The sequence below is a fragment of the Oryctolagus cuniculus genome, chromosome X (assembly GCF_964237555.1).
Source record: "Oryctolagus cuniculus chromosome X, mOryCun1.1, whole genome shotgun sequence".
Taxonomy (NCBI): domain Eukaryota; kingdom Metazoa; phylum Chordata; class Mammalia; order Lagomorpha; family Leporidae; genus Oryctolagus; species Oryctolagus cuniculus.
The window spans coordinates 90,720,742-90,742,180 of record NC_091453.1 but is presented as its reverse complement, the minus strand read 5'-3'; the positions used below and the strand labels follow the sequence as shown (position 1 = coordinate 90,742,180).

General features: G+C 41.9%; 1 protein-coding gene and 1 pseudogene across 4 annotated transcripts in view; one reads left to right on the top strand and one right to left on the bottom strand.

Moving 5' to 3' along the window:
• Positions 1 to 1,268: 1,268 nt before the first annotated feature.
• On the bottom strand, positions 1,269 to 1,893 carry LOC100341049 (small ribosomal subunit protein eS8 pseudogene; annotated as a pseudogene).
• An 8,024-nt stretch (positions 1,894 to 9,917) lies between these two features.
• Positions 9,918 to 21,439, top strand: part of LOC103351963 (nuclear RNA export factor 2) — a 28,187-nt gene continuing 16,665 nt past the window's right edge. For 2 of the 4 annotated variants that reach the window (XM_051827445.2, XM_008273100.3), the window contains exons 1-2: positions 9,918 to 10,140; positions 11,578 to 11,682. In XM_051827445.2, the coding sequence (XP_051683405.1) occupies positions 11,640 to 11,682 (43 nt within the window). In that variant the 5' untranslated portion in view covers positions 9,918 to 10,140; positions 11,578 to 11,639. The other 2 variants (XM_051827443.1, XM_051827444.2) reach the window with 2 other exon arrangements.

Sequence of the window (21,439 nt, the reverse complement as noted above, 5' to 3'; positions counted from 1 at the left end):
ACTGTTCTGTTCTCAACTTCTATGAAATCAGCCATTTTATAGTCCATACATGAATTAGATCATGTGACATTTGTCTTTTTGTGTCTGGCTTACTTGCCTTAACATAGTGTCCTCCAGGTTCATCCACGTTGTCACAAATGACAAATTTTCAAAAGTTGGGCCGGCGCCGCCACTCAATAGGCTAATCCTCCGCCTAGCGGCGCTGGCACACCAGGTTCTAGTCCCGGTTGGGGCGCCGGATTCTGTCCCGCTTGCCCCTATTCCAGGCTACCTCTCTGCTGTGGCCTGGGAGTGCAGTGGAGGATGGCCCAAGTGCTTGGGTCCTGCACCCCATGGGAGACCAGGAGAAGCACCTGGCTCCTGGCTTTGGATCAGCTCAGTGCGCCGGCCGCAGCACGCCGCCCGCGGCTGCCATTGGAGGGTGAACCAACGGCAAAGGAAGACCTCTCTCTCTCTCTCTCTCTCTCTCTTTCTCTTACTGTACTGTGTGTTTAAAAAAATTTTTTTTTCAAAATTTTTATGGTTCAGGGCTAGTATTGTGGCATAGTGGCTTAAGCCACAACTTATAATGCTGTCATCCCATATAAGCACTGGTTTGAGTTCCAGCTGCTCCACCTCTGATCCTGTTCCCTGAAAATGCACATGCTAAGACAGTGGAAAATGTACTTGGGACCCTGCTACCTATGTGGCAGACCCAGATGGAGTTCCAGGGTCCTGGCTTCTTTCTGGCCCAGCATCAATCAATGCAGCCATGTAGGACGTGAACCAGCAGATGGAAGATCTCTGTCTCTTCCTCTCTCATTGTAACTCAATCTTTCAAATAAATACTAAACACTAAAAATAAATTATAGTTCAACTGTATTTATTACATATATATACCACATTTTCTATTTTCTATTTTAAAGATTTATTTGAAAGGCAGAGTTAGAGAGAGACAGAGGGAGAGACAGAGAGAGGTCTTCTATCTGCTGGTTCACTTCCCAAGTGGCTGCAATGGTTGGGGCTGGGCCAGGCCAAAGTCCAGAGACAGGAACTTTTCCTGGGTCTTCCACATGGGTTCAGGGGCCCAAACACTTTGGCCATCCTGTGCTGCTTTCCCAGGCTCATTCACAGGGAGCTGGATTGGAGGGAGAGCAGCCATGACTGGAACCGGCACCCATATGGGATGCTGGTGCTGCAGGCAGTGGCTTAACCTGTTACCCCACAACGCCAGCCCAATATACCATATTTTTTAGAACAATAAACACCTTTATTCCATGACAGAGGACTTATTTTCCTTTCCGGGCCTTGATTTTCCTCAGATAGAACTCCAGTTCCTTGCCTTCTAGTACACAATCATCTGCTTGGCCACCCTGGCCAGGTCTTGATGCAATGCATGCAAGAAGCTTGCCCTGTTGGAACTGCTCTTCCAGAACTGCTGATTTTGGCATTCGCTTTCCTTTCATCATATTTCTTCTGAATTTTCTTTGATCGTTTTTTGTTTAAAATCTCATCCTCCTCAGGAGTCAGCTTGGCCCCCTTCTTGCGGCCCAGGGGCAGCACATAGTGGGACTGGTACTACTGTTGGTACAGCATGCTGTCTTTAGGCATGATGCAGTGCTTCACCAGGGTCTTGGTGCGGACCAGCTCATTATCAGAGGCATTGTAGACAACATCAATGATCCTCGTTTTTCAAGTACAACACCCCAAGCCCCAGGAGAAGTTCCCCACGTCCAGCCTCAGGGCACAATACTTCTCATTGCCTCCCCACATCTGCACCGCGTGTAGGTGCCTAGGGCAGATTTTAGTGTTGGCAGCCTGTCGGGCCAGCTCATACTTCCGTTCCTTAAGGTAGGGATTTCTTTTGCTCCCAGTCTTTCCACGCTTGCGCCAGTTGTCCTGCGAGATGCCCATCGCTCATAGGTGCTGGCTGGAAAGACCACATTTTCTTTATCCACTCATCTATTGCCAGTCCCTGGTTGATTCCACATCTCACTTATTGTGAATAGTGTTCCAATAAACATGGAAGTACAGATGTCTCTTTGACAGACTGATTTCATCTCCTTTGGATATATGTAGTAGTGGGAACGCTCTTTCATAGAGTAGCTCTATTAATCATTATTTTGGATTCATACAGACTATATATATATATACATATATATATAAACTTCCACATATGAGAGAAAATATGTGGTATTTGTCTTTATGTCTGCCTTATTTCATTTAACATACTGATCTAACTTTCTATCCGTTTTGCTGAAAACATCACAATTTCACTTTGTTTATGACTGAATTATATTCCACTGTACATATATACCACCTTTTTCTTAATCCATTCATCCACTGATGGACATCTAGATTGATTTCATATATTTGCTATTGTGAATAGTAGTATAATAAACATGGAAGTGGGCAAGATATTGTGGTTCAGTGGGTTAAGCCACCACTTGAGATGACGTATCCCTTATTGGAGTAGCTAGTTTGAGTACTGGCTACATGGGTTCCAATCTAGCTTCCTGGTAATACACCTGGGAAGATGGTATATTATGCCCAAATACTTGCATTCCTGCTATCTATGTGGGAGACCTAGATTGTGTACAAGGCTCCTGTACACAGGCCAAGCTGTTATGGACATTTAGGGACTGATTCATCAAATTAAATTCCCCCTCTTTCTCTCTCTCTCTCTTCCCCTCAATCCACCCTTCCTCCCCTCTCTCGGTGTCACTCTCCCTTTCAAATAAATAAATACATGCATACACACATACATACATATTTGGGAAAAAAATTTAAAATAAACATGGGAGTGCAAGTATCACTTTCTTTTTAAAAAATATTTATATATTTATTTGAAAATCACAGTTACACAGAGAGAGGAGAGGCAGAGAGAGAGAGAGAGAGAGAGAGAGATCTTCGATCTGCTGGTTCACTCCCCAACTGGCTGCAATGGCCAGAGCTGCACCGATCCAAAGCCAGGAGCCAGGAGCTTCTTCTGGGTCTCCCACAAGGGTACAGGGGCTCAAGGACTTGGGCCATCTTCACTGTTTTCCCAGGCCGTAGCAGAAAGCTGAATGTGAAGTGGGGAAGCTGGTACTGGAACCAGTGCCCATATGGGATGCCAGCACTGCAGGCAGCAGCCTTACCTGCTATGCCACAGTGCCAGCCCTACAAGTATCACTTTCCTTTTTTTTAAGATTTAATTTTTTTTTAATTTTTTGACAGGCAGAGTGGACAGTGAGAGAGAGAGACAGAGAGAAAGGTCTTCCTTTACCGTTGGTTCACCCTCCAATGACTGCTGTGGTCAGTGCGCTGTGTCCGGCACACTGTGCTGATCCGAAGCCAGGAGCCAGGTGCTACTCCTGGTCTCCCATGGGGTGCAGGGCCCAAGCACTTGAGCCATCCTCCACTGCACTCCCAGGCCACAGCAGAGAGCTGGACTGGAATAGGGGCAACCGGGACAGAATCCGGCTCCCTGACCTGGACTAGAACCCGGGGTGCCGGCACCACAGGCAGAGGATTAGCCTATTGAGCCACGGCACTGGCCAGCAGGTATCACTTTCATAGGTTGATTTTATTTCTTTCAAATGTATTCCCAGAAGTGTAATAGCCAACTCACATGGTAGATCTATTTTTAGATTTTTGAGACATCACCATACTGTTCTCTGTAATGGTTGCAGTAATTTACATTCCCATCAACAGTGTACTAGGATTCCTTTTTCTGTGTATCCTCCCTAGAATCTATCATTTTTATTATTTTTTACAATAGCCATTCTAACTGGAGTGAGATGATATACTGCTGTAGTTTTTATCCCTGGTGGCTAGTAATACTGAGCTTTTTCCCCCTCTATTTTTTGGTCATCTGTATCTCTGCATTTGAAAAATGTCTAATTAGATCTTTTGGCCCATTTCTTAACTGGATCATTTGGTTTTGGGTTGTTGGATTTTATGAGTTCCCTGAATATTCTGGATATTAATCTTTTGTCTGATGCAATGGCCCTACGAAGAACCTGAGTGACACACTCTGAGTGACTAATCTGCAGAGGCCCCTAGAAATTGGATTGGTAGCACCATCCTCCCTCCTGCAGCCCAGAAACAGCCAGGTAGCCTCCCCACCCCCATCTTTGACCCTGAGAAGCAACTAGTGGCTCCACTCATTCAAAATCTTCAGAAAGCAGTTGAGTAACCCAAAAGGACTCTTAATAAATTTAGCTGGAAAATATCTTCTCTGAAGCTTACTATAGACAAATTGTTCCACCCCTCAACTCCTCAAAAAATATGAAAAGAGGAGAAAATCCTAAAAATAGGAAGAGAAAAGCATTAAGGCACTTTTAAGGCAATGCCCATTAGATTGACAATGGCCTTCTTGGCTGAGATTGTACAGGCCAGGAGAGAATGGGGTGACATATTCAAAGTTCTGGAAGAAAAAATTGCCAACCAAGAATGCTGTATGCGTTGAAGCAATGGTTCAGAAAGTAGAAAGAAAGATTTCCTGTGACAAGCAGTGGAAAAATTCATCACCACCAGACTGACCCTACAAGAAATGTTTAAGAAATCTCTACATTAGAAATGAAATGATGATAACTACTATCATTAAAAATACGAGAAAGTATAAATCTCAATATTAGAGCAGACACACAAAAGAGAAGGAGGAAAATCTAATGATTAACATTTTATTTTTACTTTTTTCTGGATTTGATTTTCTATATATTTGCTTGAATTTTTCACCTGTACTAATTAAGATTATACCTCTGTATAATTTAAAATGGCCAATAGGTTAAATTTTGTGTTATGGAAATGACATCTAAAATGAATTTAGAAAACAAAACAAAAAGATGATATGCCCTTTTCATGAATTTTTGGAGCCTTTCAACATATGTATGTGTGTGTGTGTGTGTGTGTGTGTGTGTATAAGATCTACCTTACTAAGTTGTTTATATTTTCTATATACTTGATCTTTTTCATACTATTTGATCTATTTATTATTGAGATTTGCTATATTAAATCTCTTACTATTGGGGCCAGCACTGTGGAGTAGTAGGTTAAGCCTCCGCCTGCTATATCGACATCCCATATGGGAGCCAGTTCATGTCCTTGCTGCTCTACTTCTGATCCAGCTTTCTGCTAATGGCCTGGGAAGGCAGTAGAAGATGGTCCAAGTGCTTAGAACCCTGCATCCATCTGGGAGACCCAGAAAAAGTTCCTGTCTCCTGGCTTCAGATCAGCCCAGCTCTGGCCAGTGCTGCCATGTAAGGGAGTGTCTCTACCTTTATATTTAACTCTGCCTCTGAAATAAATAAACACATCTGAAAAAAAAGTTCTCTTAAAAAGTAAATCTCTTACTATCTGTATCTCTTCTTATCTTTTTGCATTGTAAAGGTGATTGTTATGTCATTTGGTGCAAAAATACTATATATTTATTGTGAATTTTGGATTTAGCATTAACATGTAAACTTCATCATGATTAACATTTTTACAAGATTTCTGTATTTTTTTGAAATGGATATATATATATATATATAGAGAGAGAGAGAGAGAGAGAGAGAGAGAACTCGTTCATCACTCCTGAGATTGCTGAAATGTCCAGGGCTGCGCCAGGCCAAAATCAGAATCCAGGAGCTACTCCCAGTCTACCACATGGGTGGCAGGGGCCCAAACACTTGAGGCCATCTTTCATAGCTTTTCCCAGGCCACTAGCAGGAAGCAGGAGCAGAAGTGGAGCAGCTGGACGTAATATCCCACACTCATATGGGACGCTGATGCTTCAGGTGGCAGCTTAAACTACTGAGCCACAACACCAGCCCCATGTAATCTACAGCCATCTACAACAGGAAGGGAAAGTGTTCAGATTGAGCGATGTTTCTTGCTGTAGCATTGATGCACATTCTCATGGCCTGATCACAGTAATTAATATTACCAGGGTATGTTGATTTTGGTAAGTTCTGAATGGAGAAATTTTCACCTGGGGTTTTATCAAAGGAAAATTTGGGTCGCTACTTTCCCAGACTCACACCCACCAAACAAGTAAATTAGATCCACTATCAATTATGTTGGGCCTACTGAGTGAACTAAATTTTTTTCACTTATTTTATCCCACAACAGCACACAACGTCCATTGTGCACATTTTAAAGTTTAAAAACTGTATCTGAGTGGAAAAGTAACCTTTTCAGGGTCACAAAACTAAAAGCCCACATTGTTAACTATTATTGTAATACATGTACAAATTAGTTTATTTTAGACCCACAAATCCCTATAATTCAGGACATCTTATCCTGTTCCAACCTTTATCCTTCAAATGTTGGTCTTTTTGCTCTCCATACACAGCCCTGCCACCTAAGTTGGATTCATTCTATCTTTCTCTATCTTTCTGTGGAATTTCTAACAAAGATTTCACTGCCCTGTCCCAGAGCTCTCAGGACACTCATGTAACTGTTGAATCTCAGTAACAACCAGATACTCAGGGAAGTTTCTGAGCTCTTCCAGACTCTGCAGAAGCAGCTGTACGGAGCATTGCAGCATGTGGAGATAAATAATTGCCTGATATCTGACTCTGCTATCTGTTGGCATCTCAGTCTTGAGATACTCTTCCCACCTCAGCGTCCTTAGTTTTGCCTTCAGCCCTATTACAATGCTTGTGTTCTTGAGTCTTCTACATCATACAGATTAAAAGGAAGTGAAATGAATTGAAGGCACTGAAGGATGTGATTTGTCATGTCCTTATCCACTGCTATGAATAACGGCATTCTTATGGCAGTTTGGACTAACAAAAGCTTGCTAAAGTTCAGGCTCCATGGAAGGTGATGTAGCAGGCAGTATAGTGGAACAGCATGAACTGGACCACATGTACTGAGTGATTTTGCACAACACAAGGGAGTTTTTTTTCCAATGCTGACATGCTGCCATTTAAATACAAAGGGTTCTTGCCTGAAGTCCAGGTTGTAGCGACTGACATGTGAAATTTTACTGTTCTAGCAAACTGGTGTTAGCGAGATTGGATGTGTAACTTATGTCTATAAAAGAACTCTTAGAAGAAAATAGAAGACATTGAGAGGTCCTGTGGGTCCCTTACTCACTGTTTCTGCATCTTTTTTCTTCTTACGGATGGCAGCGTGGGGTACGTGACATGAACTGACCATTTTCCTGTCCACTCTGATTTGCCTATGGGTACCTGACACTCAGGACAAATCAAACCTTTCCAGAATTTTATTGTGGAATAGGTGGTGGGTATTGAAGCCAAACATTTGGCCCTCTGAAGTCCTTTAAAATTCTATTTATGATTGCCTTAGTCTTCTTATGAGAAACCATCCACAATTAAAAGGGGAGAAAACTGTCCACTACTTCCTGATATTTTCATCACTGTGCTGCTGCCTCTTTTCCTAGGCCTCACATTCTTGGGGCTCAGTGGTTCCTTATTTCATATGCATTCCCCCAAGGTTTTGGTTCAGTTAGGAACTATTCCAGGTGCTAGGAATGAAAAGACAAATAAGAGAACATCCCTAGCTGAAGCCACTCAAAGTACAGGTGTCCCTGTGATTTTTCTGTTTCTCCACTCTTTGGGAAAGTTACTTAACAACAGATAATATTCAGCTACAAAAACCAATGAAATCCTGATATTTGCAGCAAAATGGATGTGACTGGAGGACATCATGTTAAGTAAAACAAGCCAAACACATACTGCATGTTCTCCTTAAATGTGGGAGCCTAAATTAAAAAAAAATCTGAACATAAAATATTGATTACTAGAGAGACTGGGAGGGGCCCAGAGTAACCACTATACATATTGTCATTTTCAAATTAACAAGTTAAATTAATTTCCTTTCAATCTGTATGATATTAAATTAAAGCCACTTATCTGGGGCTGGCACTGTGACATAGCAGGTTCAGCCTCTGCCTGTAGCAAAGGCATCTTATATGGGTGCAGGTTCATGTCCCAGCTGCTGCTCTTATGATCCAACTCTCTGTTTATGGCCTGGGAAAGTAGTGGAAGATGACTCAAGAGCTTGGGTCCCTGCACCCACGTGAGAGACCTGGAAGGAGGTCGTGGCTCCTGGCTTCAGATAAACTCAGCTCCAGCTGTTGCAGCCATTTGGGAAGTGAACCAGCAGATGGAAAACCTCTCTGTCTGTCTCCTCCTCTCTGTCTGTAACTCTGCCTCTCAAATAAATAAATAAATCTTTTTTTGAGAAAAACATTTATATGTTCTTGCTGTTCAGGCTCTTTGCTTTATTTTATTTTTTAATTTTTAAAAATATTTATTTATTTATTTGAAAGGCAGAATTACAGAGAGGCAGAGGCAGAGAGGGAGAGAAGAAGAGAAGGAGAGAGGAGAGAGGGAGAGGGAGAGAGAGAGAGAGAGAGAGAGAGAGAGAGAGAGGTCTTCCATCCTCTGGTTCACTCACCAGATGGCCTCAATGGCTGGAGCTGTGCTGATCTGAAGCCAGGAGTCAGGAGCTTCTTCCAGGTCTCCTACGTGGGTGCAGGAGCCCAAGGACTTGGGCCATCTTCTACTGCTTTCTCAGGCCATAGCAGAGAGCTGGATTAGAAGTGGAGCAGCCGGGCCTCTTACTGGCGCCCATATGGGATGCCAGCACTGCAGGCGGTGGCTTTATCAGCTGCGCCACAGCGCTGGTCCTCATGCTTTATTTTCTTGTTTTAGGAAGATCTATCTCATTTTCAGGTGTTACTTTATTATGGATTAAATGTCATGTGTTTCAAAGAAACAGATGAAATATATTGAAGAGAGACGTGTGCATGTGTGTGTGTGTGTGTGTTGAAAGGAATAAAATCCAAGTTTGTGTGTTGTGTAAAGTCATATGGAAGGGGCTGTGACTGTTGTGTAGTGGGTAAAGCCGCTGCCTGCAGCTCCAGCATCCCATATGGGCACTAGTTCAAGTTCTGGCTGCTCCCCTTCTGATTCAGCTCCCTGCTAATGTGCCTGGGAAAGCAGCAGAGGATGGCCCAAGTCCTTGGGTCCCTGTACCCACATGGGAGATCCAGAGGATGCTCCTGGTTTCTGGCTTTGGACTGGCCCAGCTCTGGCTATTCCAGCCATCTGGGGAGTGAACCACTGAATGGAAGACCTCTCTCTCCATCTCTCCTTCTCTCTCTCTCGGTAACTCTGCCTTTCAAATAAATAAACAAATCTTAAGAAAAGGTCACATGGAGGTACCACCATCACCGAGGAGCCCAGGACTGAGGGAAATCACAGACCTCTAGTTCTCATGTAGAGATACATGCAAATCAGGGAAATCATTCTGTCATCAGACCCTACCAGCAAAAAGCTGGCCCAACCCTCACGGGCACGTGATTATGAATATTGCACGTTCCAAAGGATATACATCTCATGGGTGCACCCAGAAAGGTGGAGTTATGGAGAGGGAATGGCAGAGGCAGAGAGAAGGAATTCTTCCATCCACTGGTTCACTCCCCAGTTGGGCCAGACTGAGGGCAGGAGCCAGGAACCTCATCCGGATCCCCCATGTGGGGGCCCAAGCACTTGGACCATCTTCAGCTGCTTTCCCAGGCCATTAGCAGGGCGCTGGATCAGCAGCGGAGCAGCCGGGAATCGAACCGGCGTCCGAATGGGATGCTGGGCTGCAGGCGGCATCGACTTACCCCACTACACCACAGCACTGGCTCCCAGACTGTGCACTCTTAAACGGTGAGGTGATGTCATCTCTTTGCATAGGTCCTCTCCATGAAGCTTTTTCTGCACTCCAGCATGTGGCATCCTGAGCACTCAAAGACATTAGAGGCTACCTGCTGTTTAGGTCATGTGTATGTACGCTGTAGAGGTGTTAGCCCTCCACATCCCTCCCCCTCCCCCACCACCACAAAAGCACTTTAATAAGCCCAACCAAGGGAACGTTTGTTTTTGAACTGCTGAACTCTGTGGACGTTCTCATGGACAGTTACTTAGTTACAAACATCACGCGGTAAGGTGGGGCTGTGGCATCCACGTGCGCACCACAGCCCTGCTACGGAAGTTATTCCTATTGGTTGCACGCGACCTTTGGGTCACGTGAGGCTCCGCCCTCTGCGTAACTTAAGGACTGAGCGTGAAAGCGCTAAGTGTTACGTAGTTCGTGAGACCGCGAGAACGAACTACGAAGTAGGAGGAACCGCCATTGACACAAGCGGAGAGTCCCGTTAACCTCACCCTCGAGGTATCCGACTGCGGGTGCAGAGGACATTCAGAACCCGGGTGGGCGTCGTGGCTGGGGCGGCAAAGTGCCCCCAGAACGCACCTGCCTGGCCGTTGACTCCCTTCCTGCCGTGGTGGGTGATGTTCTGGTAGGAGGGGCACGAACTAGCCGATACTGGACGTGTACTCTGAGATGTGGCTTTAGGGGCAGGCAAGTGGCTTCCGAAGGGCGGAGGGCTCCAGAGGGGGTGCGTGGATATAGGGGGTGCGTGGATATAGGGGGCGGGCTTGGCTTCCCGAAGCGACCGAACGTTTGTTTCCTCACAGAGAAAATGGGGGTTGGGGGGCTACGTCTCAGCCTCGACGCCTGGGAACCTGTGGTGGAGCAGGTGTAAGCACAGGAGCTGAGGTGGGGTGAAATGTGGCGGGAGAGTGGGGGCGAGGGGTACGGTGTGGCGGCTGCGAGTGGGTAGAGCAGGGAGAAAGTTGTGAGGGGGCGGCGGGGACTCTTGGACTTTTCTGTCGGGGCCAGGGCTCTGGAAGTGTTGTGAGACCTCTCCCCACCTCCACCCTCTTGGTAAAGCTATACCCTGGCCTCTCACCCTGCCGCCTTCACTGCCCTGCCCCGTGACGCCCTCCTTGGCCCCTTCCTGCCCGTGTCCTTATTAAGGACACCATGAGACTTCCTAGGTGCCTGTTCGTAGAGACGACTGCATATCCGGTTGGTGTAAAGATTATCTTGGTTCTCATGGTTTATGTTTCCAGCAGACATTCTAAACATGCTCAGGGAAGATGCAAGAGGGAGGGATAGGGGAGACACTGGAAAAGAATTTGAACTTTTTAGGAAAGTGTGAAAGCAACCACGATGTGATGATTCAGAATTCATTTATTGTACTTTATCTGAAGTTCATACAAACTACATTTGGGAGTGGAGAGGCAATCTTTTTGTGCTTATGATCTCAAAATGGCTTCAAGTAGTCCGGCCTGCTCTGTTACCTCCCCACACCTAATTTCTATGTATTGCTTCTTAGGTGCCTTCTTAAAAACTCTCTGCTGTTCTTCGTGGTGAAATAGTGAACAGATTTAAGAAAAGTATTAAGTAAAATCTCAGATGAGACATTTGATGCACCCTGACAGTAACACTGATTGGGTAACGTTGAGTAAGTAGCTAGATCATGCTTACATTGAATGAAGTTTAGGAGACAGTTTTTTTTTTAAAGATTTATTTATTTTGCTTGAAAATCAGAGTTACAGAGAGAAGGAATGGCAGAGAGAGAGAGAGAGAGAGAGAGAGAGAGGTCTTCCATCCACTGGTTCACTCCCCAGTTGGCCGCAACGGCTGGAGCTGTGCCGATCTGAAGCCAGGAGCCAGGAGCTTCTTCCAGACATAGACAGTTTCTTCACTCATGTTATTTTATCATCACATTGTATGCAGCTTAAATAATCTGTTTTTCCTCAGCTCTTGACCCTTTTCAAGTTTGTTGTGGAAAACACCGTGGACAAGAGACAGCCAAAACAAACATGTATTCTGTTCAAGAGAAGTATGGGATGTACCAAATTGGAGGTGAGCAAATTTCCATATTGTGCAAGTTTTTTCACACCACATGCTCATATAGAACATGAATCACAATGGGAGAAGTAGTTGCCCCAGCTTATAAGGAAATGTAACATTTTTCCATTGAGCATTTGAGGTATTAGTAGTGTTCTTCAGAATACATTGGGGGAAGCCCTGTTCAGATTAAGTCGACCACTTCAGTGTATGTGCTGCCAAAATGAGCACAGTCTTTTACAGCTTTAAAACCTCCTGCCATTCATTACAAAGGATGAAATGCATCTTTATAATAATTATTGTATGTTCTTGTCATGAAGAAAGTACATAATAATGAAGAAAGCTCTGTAATTCACATTATATCATTTGTCAGTCTCTTTGAAAATTTGCACATTTCCATTCTTCAGTGTTACTGTCAATTTTTAGTATGCTGCTGGTATCATTGTGGCTGAAAATAAGTATATAAATGTGCCATTAGAAAATGTTCATCTATAGCATGCAGATAAAGTGCTCCACTTCTGACAGCAAGATACAGCTTACATGTCAAGAAGACACATATCTGTCATTTTATACAAATAATCCAGTTTTTCAAAAAAACATTTTGCTGTTCTTCAATAATTACACCTGCCATAGTTTGAGACCTTGGGATGTGGTAGGTACTTGATAACCTTCTCATGTAAGTTTTCTCATTTAAACCCATGAAAAATCCTGAGAGGACACTATTTTAATTTGCAGATGAGACATATGAGTTAGGAGAGGCCAGGTACTGCTGTGGATTATAAGCAACTCCCAAACCTCTGTTGCTTATTTCTCTCTCCTGATAAACATACAGGGCAGGTGCATGTCATTCCTAGGATGGTGGATACTGGGATCTGAGTGATTCTTACTGGGAAGTCTCAGAAACCTCAACTGATGAAGGAGCCACCATCTAGAAATTGTTCAGTCACTGTCAGATAGGAAGATAGTCCCCGAGGCTCTCAAACCAACAATGAAATGTTTTCATACCAAAATAGCATGCCACTCACAACACACAGGACAGAAGCCAGTCACATACATGGCAATCAGAAAGTGTAGTTCTGCCACATGCCCTGAACAGAGGAGAATAGAACACATGATATACAGCAACACTGACTACTATATGAAGGAATGGAAGCTCAAAGAGATTTTCTTGTCTAATATTATATAGGCTGTGACAGAGCCTGGATTGCAACCCACACTGTTAGGATTTCAAAGTCAGTATCCTGAGGTAGGCATTTGGTGCAGTGGTTAAGATGATGCTCGGGAAGCCACAAGCTGGTATAAAAGTGCCTGGGTTTGAATCCTGGCTCTGTGTCTGATTCTACCTTTCTTCTATTGGGCACCTGAGAGGAAGCAAGGTGATGGCTTTAGTAGTTGGGTCCCTGATACCCAAGTGAGAGACTCGGATTGAATTTTGGGTTCCTGGCTTTGGTCTGGTCTTTCTTTGGATGTTTTGGGTATTTGAGAATTAAATCAAGAGGTAAGATATGCCCCCCACCTTCTCTCTGCTTTTCAAATAAATAAAAGAAATAAATACATTTTAACAATTACAGTGTTCAAAAATAAATAAATATAACTACTTTTGTGTTGAGAATCAATATATTTCCCCAATCCCCACAAAATCATGTCCTTTCCATTCCTTTCTACACGTATGCTATTTTTCTTTAAGAAAATTTTATTTAAAGTATACAAATTTCATGCATTTCATATATACAGGTTTTGGAACACAGTGATTCTTCCCACCATACCCTCTCTCCCACTCGCACTTCCACCCTTCCTCCTCTCCTATTCCCACTCTTAATTTTTACAAAGATGTGTTTTCAGTTTACTTTATACTCATAAGATTAATCATGCAGTAAAAGCAAATTTCAGATACATTACTAATAGAAATTCGTTCACTTCAGTGATGTAATTCCCTTTCTTAATCATCTGATACTCTTTAAAATTTTTTTTTGATTTTTAAAAGGTGAACACATTTCATGTACTTCATATATACAGCTTTAAGAGCATAATGATGCTTCCACCTTATGTAGCCTTCCACCCATGCTCTCACCCTCCCTCCTTCATTTCTTATTTTTTCTTTTAAATTTTACAATGACTTACTTTTAGTTTATTTTATAACCACAAGCTTAACCCTAGACTTTAACAAGTAGTAAGTAGAAAACCACTGTTCCTCAAGCATATAGACAAGGGCTGTGACAATGAAATCTCAAAGTATTCAGTTCAAGTATTCTATCAGTATCATTGGACAGATGTGATGTCGTTGATACTACTAGTAGTTAGCCTTAGGTCTTTTCCAAACAATTAAAAGCATTGGATATTAGAATGTCTTTTGTATTCAAGGATGAAAATTATACAAAATAAAATCCAGTGGTAGTTGCATAGGCTCTGTATTGATACTTTAATCAATAAAATATAGTTTCATGTCTTTCCACTATGTTAAGGACACATAATAAAAATAAGAACAGATATAAATGAATGTGAAAAGAGATGTGATGGAGTTGAACAGAAATTCTAGGTGTTAGTATTTTAGAAATATACCACAATGACAAAAACATTGACCATATGGCTAGAGAAAGTAGATCTACCATATGACCAAGCCATCCTGCTCCTGGAAATTCACCCAAAGGAAATGAAATCAGTATATAAATGAGTTATTTGTACCCCCATGTTTATTGTATCTCAGTTAAAAATAGCTGCATATTCCATAAAGACATGGGATTTTTGATTCTATAAATAAGGAATCAATCCAGATGCCATCAACTGATGACTGGATAAAGAAAATGTGGTATGCATACACTATGGAATATTACTCATCCACAAAAAAGAATGAAATCCTGCCTTTTGCAAAATGGATGCAACTCGAACCCATTATACTTGGTGAAATAAGCCAGTCTCCAAAAGACAAATATCATATGTTTTTCCTGATCTGTGGTAACTAATAGGGAACAAAAAAGTAATGTATAATTATTTGCATTGCAATCTGCATAAAATTGTTCCTGTGCATAAACTGTTGAGAGGAAATAGTTTAAAGTCTAAATGAACTTATTATCTTATAACCACACAGGAAATATTTAGATGCTACATTGTCATTGGTTGTATTTCATTGAATGAAATTATGAATGGCAGACTAATTGACCAAAAAAAAAAAAACCTGTATATGGGTGAAATGGTCATTTTTCATTCAATTATTGTTTATAGCCATTATCTATATTCCCACTAAACTAGGGTCTTTTTATATTTTCACTTCTTAAACTAATCACTCCGTGAAGTAGTGAGCATTTTTACTGTGATGTGAATTTAAAATGTTGCCTCAAAAAAAGTAGAAGGAAGAAAGATTGGAGTAAGGGAGGAAGGAAGATAATACATTATTAGTCTTATATGTACAAATCATTTTGAATTTGTTAAAAATTAATTAAAATAAAAATTAAATTTAAGAAAGCAAACCATCATAAACATTTCCCAAGGGCATGTTTTCAGCAATTTAACAGTCTCCCCCAGGGCCCCATCTCTTAAAGGTGCCACTATCTCTTAACATCGCTGCTTTGGGAACCAAACTTTTCCAACGCATGAAACTCTGGGGGAAACACAAACTATTTCTAAACTATAGCATAACATATTTCAGAACTTCATTTCTTTTTGTGTCCAAATAGTATTTCATTGTATGTATTTATCACATTCCATTTATCCATTTTTCTGGTGATGGATACTTGGATTGCTTTCATATTATGGCTATTGTGAATAATGTTGCAGTGAACATTGGTGTACAAGTATTTGCTTGAATAATTTTTTCAGTTCTTTCAGGTATCTATCTAGAATTGGAATTTATGTATCATATTTCTATCTTTGGCTTTTTTGATAAAGTTGAAAGTTTTCCCACAACGATTGGATCATTTTATATTCTCACCAGCTACATATGAGTGTTCTAAATATTCACCAACATCTGTTATTTGCCATTTATAAAAGATTATTATTGCAGCCATCTTAGTAGGCATGGAGTGATTAAAAAAAAAAACAAAAGTATAAGTATTAGAAAAGTCACTTTGGGACTGAAGAGGGCTAAACATTTGCAGCTGCAGAAAAGATTGGAAAGACAAGATGACATTATGGAAAAGATAGGCTAATAACTTCAAATTATTGATTAAACTGAGATATTCCCAAGAAAAAATATGTTTCCAAACTGGAGAAATAGATACTTGTCATTATTAGAGGTATTCTTCACAAGGAATACATGCAAAAGCAAAATTACCAGCTAATATCAATGACTTAAATAAATGCAAATCACATAAATGAATGAAGAGCAAACTATATCCAATGAATGACTAAAACAAGTAATACAGCATGACAAAGGCAACTTTAATCTCAAGTGCACGTGGTTAGTTTAATCTTTTAAGAGATCTGTATTAGTGCAATTGAACACATTTGCTGAATAAAGGAAGGAGGGGAGGAAGCTTATCACAAAAGGTCCAGTATTAAATGCACACAATAAATGAAACAACCAGGATTAGTTGCAGCAATAACAGTGACTCTCTGCAAATTGGAAATAGAAGTGTATTTCTTTAAACTGACAATATGTAGTAAAAGTCAATAAACACCATCTTTAGTAGTGAAACATTAGATATTAGATTACCATAGATTCAGTAAAATGAAGAGATGACCCTTATGACGCCTTCTGTTCAACATCATACTGAATCTAGTGGAGTAGGCCTAAGCTTCTCATAGACAGTGAAGGTATGCTGCACACCTGCATATGTATATACATAAACTAATACATGTATAAAAATGAAAACAAGACTACCAATGATAGTCTTCATACAAAAAATGAGAAAATACAGAAAATTAACATTAATAATAGGGTTAGTAAGTTTTTTGGGTGTAACAATATATATAAAGTTGATGTAACAAATAGAGTGACTATTTTTATTTTTTAAAAGATTTTATTTATTTATTTGAAAGTCAGAGTTAAACAGAAAGAGAAGGAGAGGCAGAGAGAGAGAGTGAGAGAGAGAGATCCTCCATCCGCTGGTTCACTCTCCAGCTGGCCGCAATGACCGGAGTTGCACTGATCTGAAGCCAGGAGCCAGGAGCTTCTTCCCAGTCTCCCACGCGGGTGCAGGGGCCCAAGGACTTGGGCTATCCTCCACTGCTTTCCCAGGTCATAGCAGAGAACGGGATCAGAAGTGGAGCAGCTGGGAGTCGAACTGGCACCCATGTGGGGTGCTGGCATTGCAGGTGGTGATGTTACCCGCTACGCCACAATGCTGGCCCCGAGTGACTTCTTTTTAAAAAGCTTATTAACATTTTATAAAGCTTTTGTTTTGAAGGTTAAATTTCAAAAACCATGAATTTCAAAATTTCAAAAATTTCAAAAACCAATCAACCATGAATAAAGTTTTATAATGAACATCTCAAATAAATCACTTTAATATCTTTTTCTTATGGGATTACAGCAGTATTACTATAATAGTATTTCTTATTTTATTTTTTAATTTTAGTTTTAAACAGATTCAATATTTGTAGATACAAGTCTAAGAACATAATATTTCCTGCCTCCCTCCCTCCTACCCTCCTTCCTTCTGACTTTTTTATTTTTAGTTTTTGAGATAACCTTTTTTTTAAATTTTTTTTTTATTTTTTGACAGGCAGAGTGGACAGTGAGAGAGAGAGACAGAGAGAAAGGTCTTCCTTTTGCCGTTGGTTCACCCTCCAATGGCCGCCGCGGCCGGCGCGCTGCGGCCGGCGCACCGCGCTGATCCGATGGCAGGAGCCAGGAGCCAGGTGCTTTTCCTGGTCTCCCATGGGGTGCAGGGCCCAAGCACCTGGGCCATCCTCCACTGCACTCCCTGGCCACAGCAGAGAGCTGGCCTGGAAGAGGGGCAACCGGGACAGAATCCGGCGCCCCAACCGGGACTAGAACCCGGTTGCCGGCGCCGCTAGGCGGAGGATTAGCCTAGTGAGCCGCGGCGCCGGCCGAGATAACCTTTTAAACTTACATTACAGTAAAACAGCTTACTACTTCACAGAATAAGAAGTTTAAACAAGTAAAAAGATAAAAAGACCCTAGCTTAGCGGAAATATGGGTAAAGACTATAAAAAATAATTGAATGGAAAATGACCGTTTCACCCATATACAGTTCTTTTGTCAATTAGTCATTCGTAATTTCTTTTAATGAAATACAGCCAATGACAATGTAACATCTAAATATTTCCTGTGTAGTTACACTAATTAAGTTCATTTAGAGATTAAACCATTTTCTCTTAGCAGTTTATGCATAGGAACGATTTTATGCAAATTGCAATGCAAATAACTACATTGCTTTTTAAAAAAGATTTTATTTATTTGAGACGTATAGTTACAGACAGTGAGGAGAGGGAGAGACAGAGAGAAAGGTCTTCCATCTGCTGGTTCATTCCCCAAATGACTGCAGTGGTCGGAGCTGGGCTGATCTGGAGCCAGGAGCTTCTTCCGTGTCTCCCACGTGAATGCAGGGGCTCAAGCACTTGGGCCATCTTCTGCTTTCCCAGGCCATAAACAGAGAGCTGGATTGCAAGAGGAGCAGCTGGGACACAAACCGGCACCCATATGGGATGCCAGCATTGCAGTGCTGCCCCCCCCCCATTATATTTTTTGTACTCTATTAGTTACCACAGATCAGGGAAACATACAAAATTTGTCTTTTAGGTACTGTCTTATTTCACTAAATATAATGGTTTCCAGTTGCATCCATTTTGTTACAAAGAACAGGATTTCATTTTTTTGCAACAGAGTAATATATTCCATAGTGTATACATGCCACCTTTTCTTTATCCAGTCATCAGTTGATGAGTGTGTTGGTTGATTCCGTATCTTAGCTATTGTGATTTGAGCTGTAATAAACATGGGGATACAATTAACTCATTCTGATTTCATTTCATTTGAATGAATTCCTGGGAGTGAGATGGTTGAGCCATGTGATAGATCTATTTTCAGTTATCTGAGGAATCTCCACACTGTACTAGCTTACATTACCACCACCAGTGGATTAGGATACCTTTTTCCCCACATCTTCGTCAGTATTTATAGTTTGTTGATTTCTATATGAAAGCCATTCTAACTGGGGTGAGGTGAAATTATAAAAGCGCATAATTAGAAATATTAATACACACCATTGTGTACCAGCACTCACATAAACACATACACACGCACGTTCCTTCTTCTGAGATAAAAGTAGCACTTTCTGTCTTTGACAAGGCTGAATGAACACAGGTATGTCTGCTGGTTCATTCCGTTGTGCTGTTGCTGCTATTTGCAAAGGGCTCCTTCTCTGAGACCATTAATACTTAGGTTTGTCATGCACGTGCATTTGTGTTCAAGGAGCTACTTGGTTCCATCTCAAATGGAAACTAACTCAACACTTCAGTTTCGCCAAATAAAAATGCAGTTTGTGTTAGGGTTTTTTTTTTTTTTTTTTTTTTTTTGACAGGCAGAGTGGACACCGAGAGAGAGAGACAGAGAGAAAGGTCTTCCTTTGCCGTTGGTTCACCCCACAATGGCCACCGCGGCCGGCACACTGCAGCCGGCACACCGCGCCAATCCAATGGCAGGAGCCAGGTACCTAGCCTGGTCTCCCATGGGGTGCAGGGCCCAAGGACTTGGGTCATCCTCCACTGCACTCCCTGGCCACAGCAGAGAGCTGGCCTGGAAGAGGGGCAACCGGGACAGAATCCGGTGCCCCGACTGGGACTAGAACCCGGTGTGCCAGCGCCGCAAGGCGGAGGATTTGCCTAGTGAGCCGCGGTGCCGGCCAGTTTGTATTAGTTTTACAAGTAGGTTATGAAACAGTCCTGTAGCCCAAATTTGTCTGAAATAAAGAATGGTCAGTAGAAATAGTTTAGATGTATTCTCAACAGTGGCTTTGCGATAATCCTAAGTTTGCATCACATCAATTAATTTAACTCATATTAGTCCCCTGTTCTGTGCTGAACCCTACCAGCCCAAAATGACTCCAAATCTGTGAACCCTGTGCCCCATACACATCTCTTTCGACTAATCAAAGCCAGATATTTCCACCTGGTTCCCACTCTGACAGGAGTGACAAGTACAAAACACATCGCTGGCCTGCTTATTGAAAAAAAGCTCACTATTTAGGGACAACCAGTGCAGTTATGAGAGAAGCACTTGGGGTATGGGGTTAGACCAAAAGGTAAGGACACAATTTCAATTCTGCTGATATATATATATATATATATATATATATATATATATAAGTTTTAAACAGATTCAATATGATTTGTAGATATTAGTCTAAGAACATAATGATACTCCTCTCCTCCCTCCCTTCCACTTTCCTTCCTTTTAACTTTTTTTTTTAGTTTTTGAGATAACCTTTTAAATTTACATTACAGTAAAACAGCTTACTACTTCACAGAATAAGAAATTTAACAATTAAAAAGATAAAAAAAGAATGACGTGAATGACGTGTGTGAACTTAAAATTCCTGATCTGAAATGGATCTATGGAAACAATTATCATGAGATTTCCATGAGAAGATCTTGAGAATCCTTGAGTGTGCCCAAATCTGAGCCCATGTTGGTTGCTAGTTGGCTAGGTTGAGTTTCTCTCACACTCCCATTACCATTGGAGGGATGCAGCTGTCATATACTTAATGGCCTTGCAATGGTGTAAGAAAATTCCCGATTGACTCAGTAAGTATTTGTAAGAACACATATGACATCATAAAGAATACTCACTGCAGTATCCAGGTGGGAGGATCAATGAACAAGTCATACACCCCAAGAGGGCAGTCAGGCAGTTTAGGAGAGCAGCACTGTCTGCTTTCTAAACATCGCTGCTATTGTCCTTGATTCTGGCAGCACAGATGCAGGACAGAGATTGTAGTGAGATCCAAGAGGTCAGTAAGTAGACGTCCCAGTGTGTGTTTTGTCTTTGGAACCTCTGTCCATTGAGTCTCTCCGTGGCTTTGTATCACTTGTGTACTGTCCTGTATGAGTGCCTTCCTGTGATTGTTCTATTGCTATTAGGCAGCCCACTTTTACACTTTCCCCTCTTAAAGAATGTTAGTTCTCCTAAATGACCCTTCCTATAGTCCATATCTCTGCCATGTGCCCTTAACACTCACTTTTGTATTTTTTTTCTCCTTTTATGAACTTTCATGAAAATGAATTGCTTTCCTGGAATTCTCCAGATGTCAGCAGCAAGGTTCTTTGCTGTTGTTTTTAAGAATTATTATAAACTTGGCCGGCGCTGTGGCTCAATAGGCGAATCTTCCACCTGCGGCACTGGCACACTGGGTTCTAGTCCTGGTCAGGGCGCCGGATTCTGTCCCGGTTGCTCCTCTTCCAGGCCAGCTCTCTGCTGTGGCCCGGGAGTGCATTGGAGGATGGCCCAAGTCCTTGGGCCCTGCACCCCATGGGAGACCAGGATAAGCACCTGGCTCCTGCCTTCGGATCAGCGCGGTGCGCTGGCTGCAGCGCGCTGGCCGCAGTGGCCATTGGAGGGTGAACCAATGTAAGGGAAGACCTTTCTCTCTGTCTCTCTCTCTCACTGTCCATTCTGCCTGTCAAAAAAAATTTTAAAAAAAGAATTATTATAAACTCATAGCTATTGAACATATTGAAGGAGGCTTAAAATACAGGATTCTGAGGAGGGGAATGGCAAGATTTGACTTAAACTTTAAAACAATTTTCTGCCTGCTTTATTGGAAGTGGATTTTAAGGGAGTATAAATGAAAAGCAGAAGTACACTTGGAAAGCA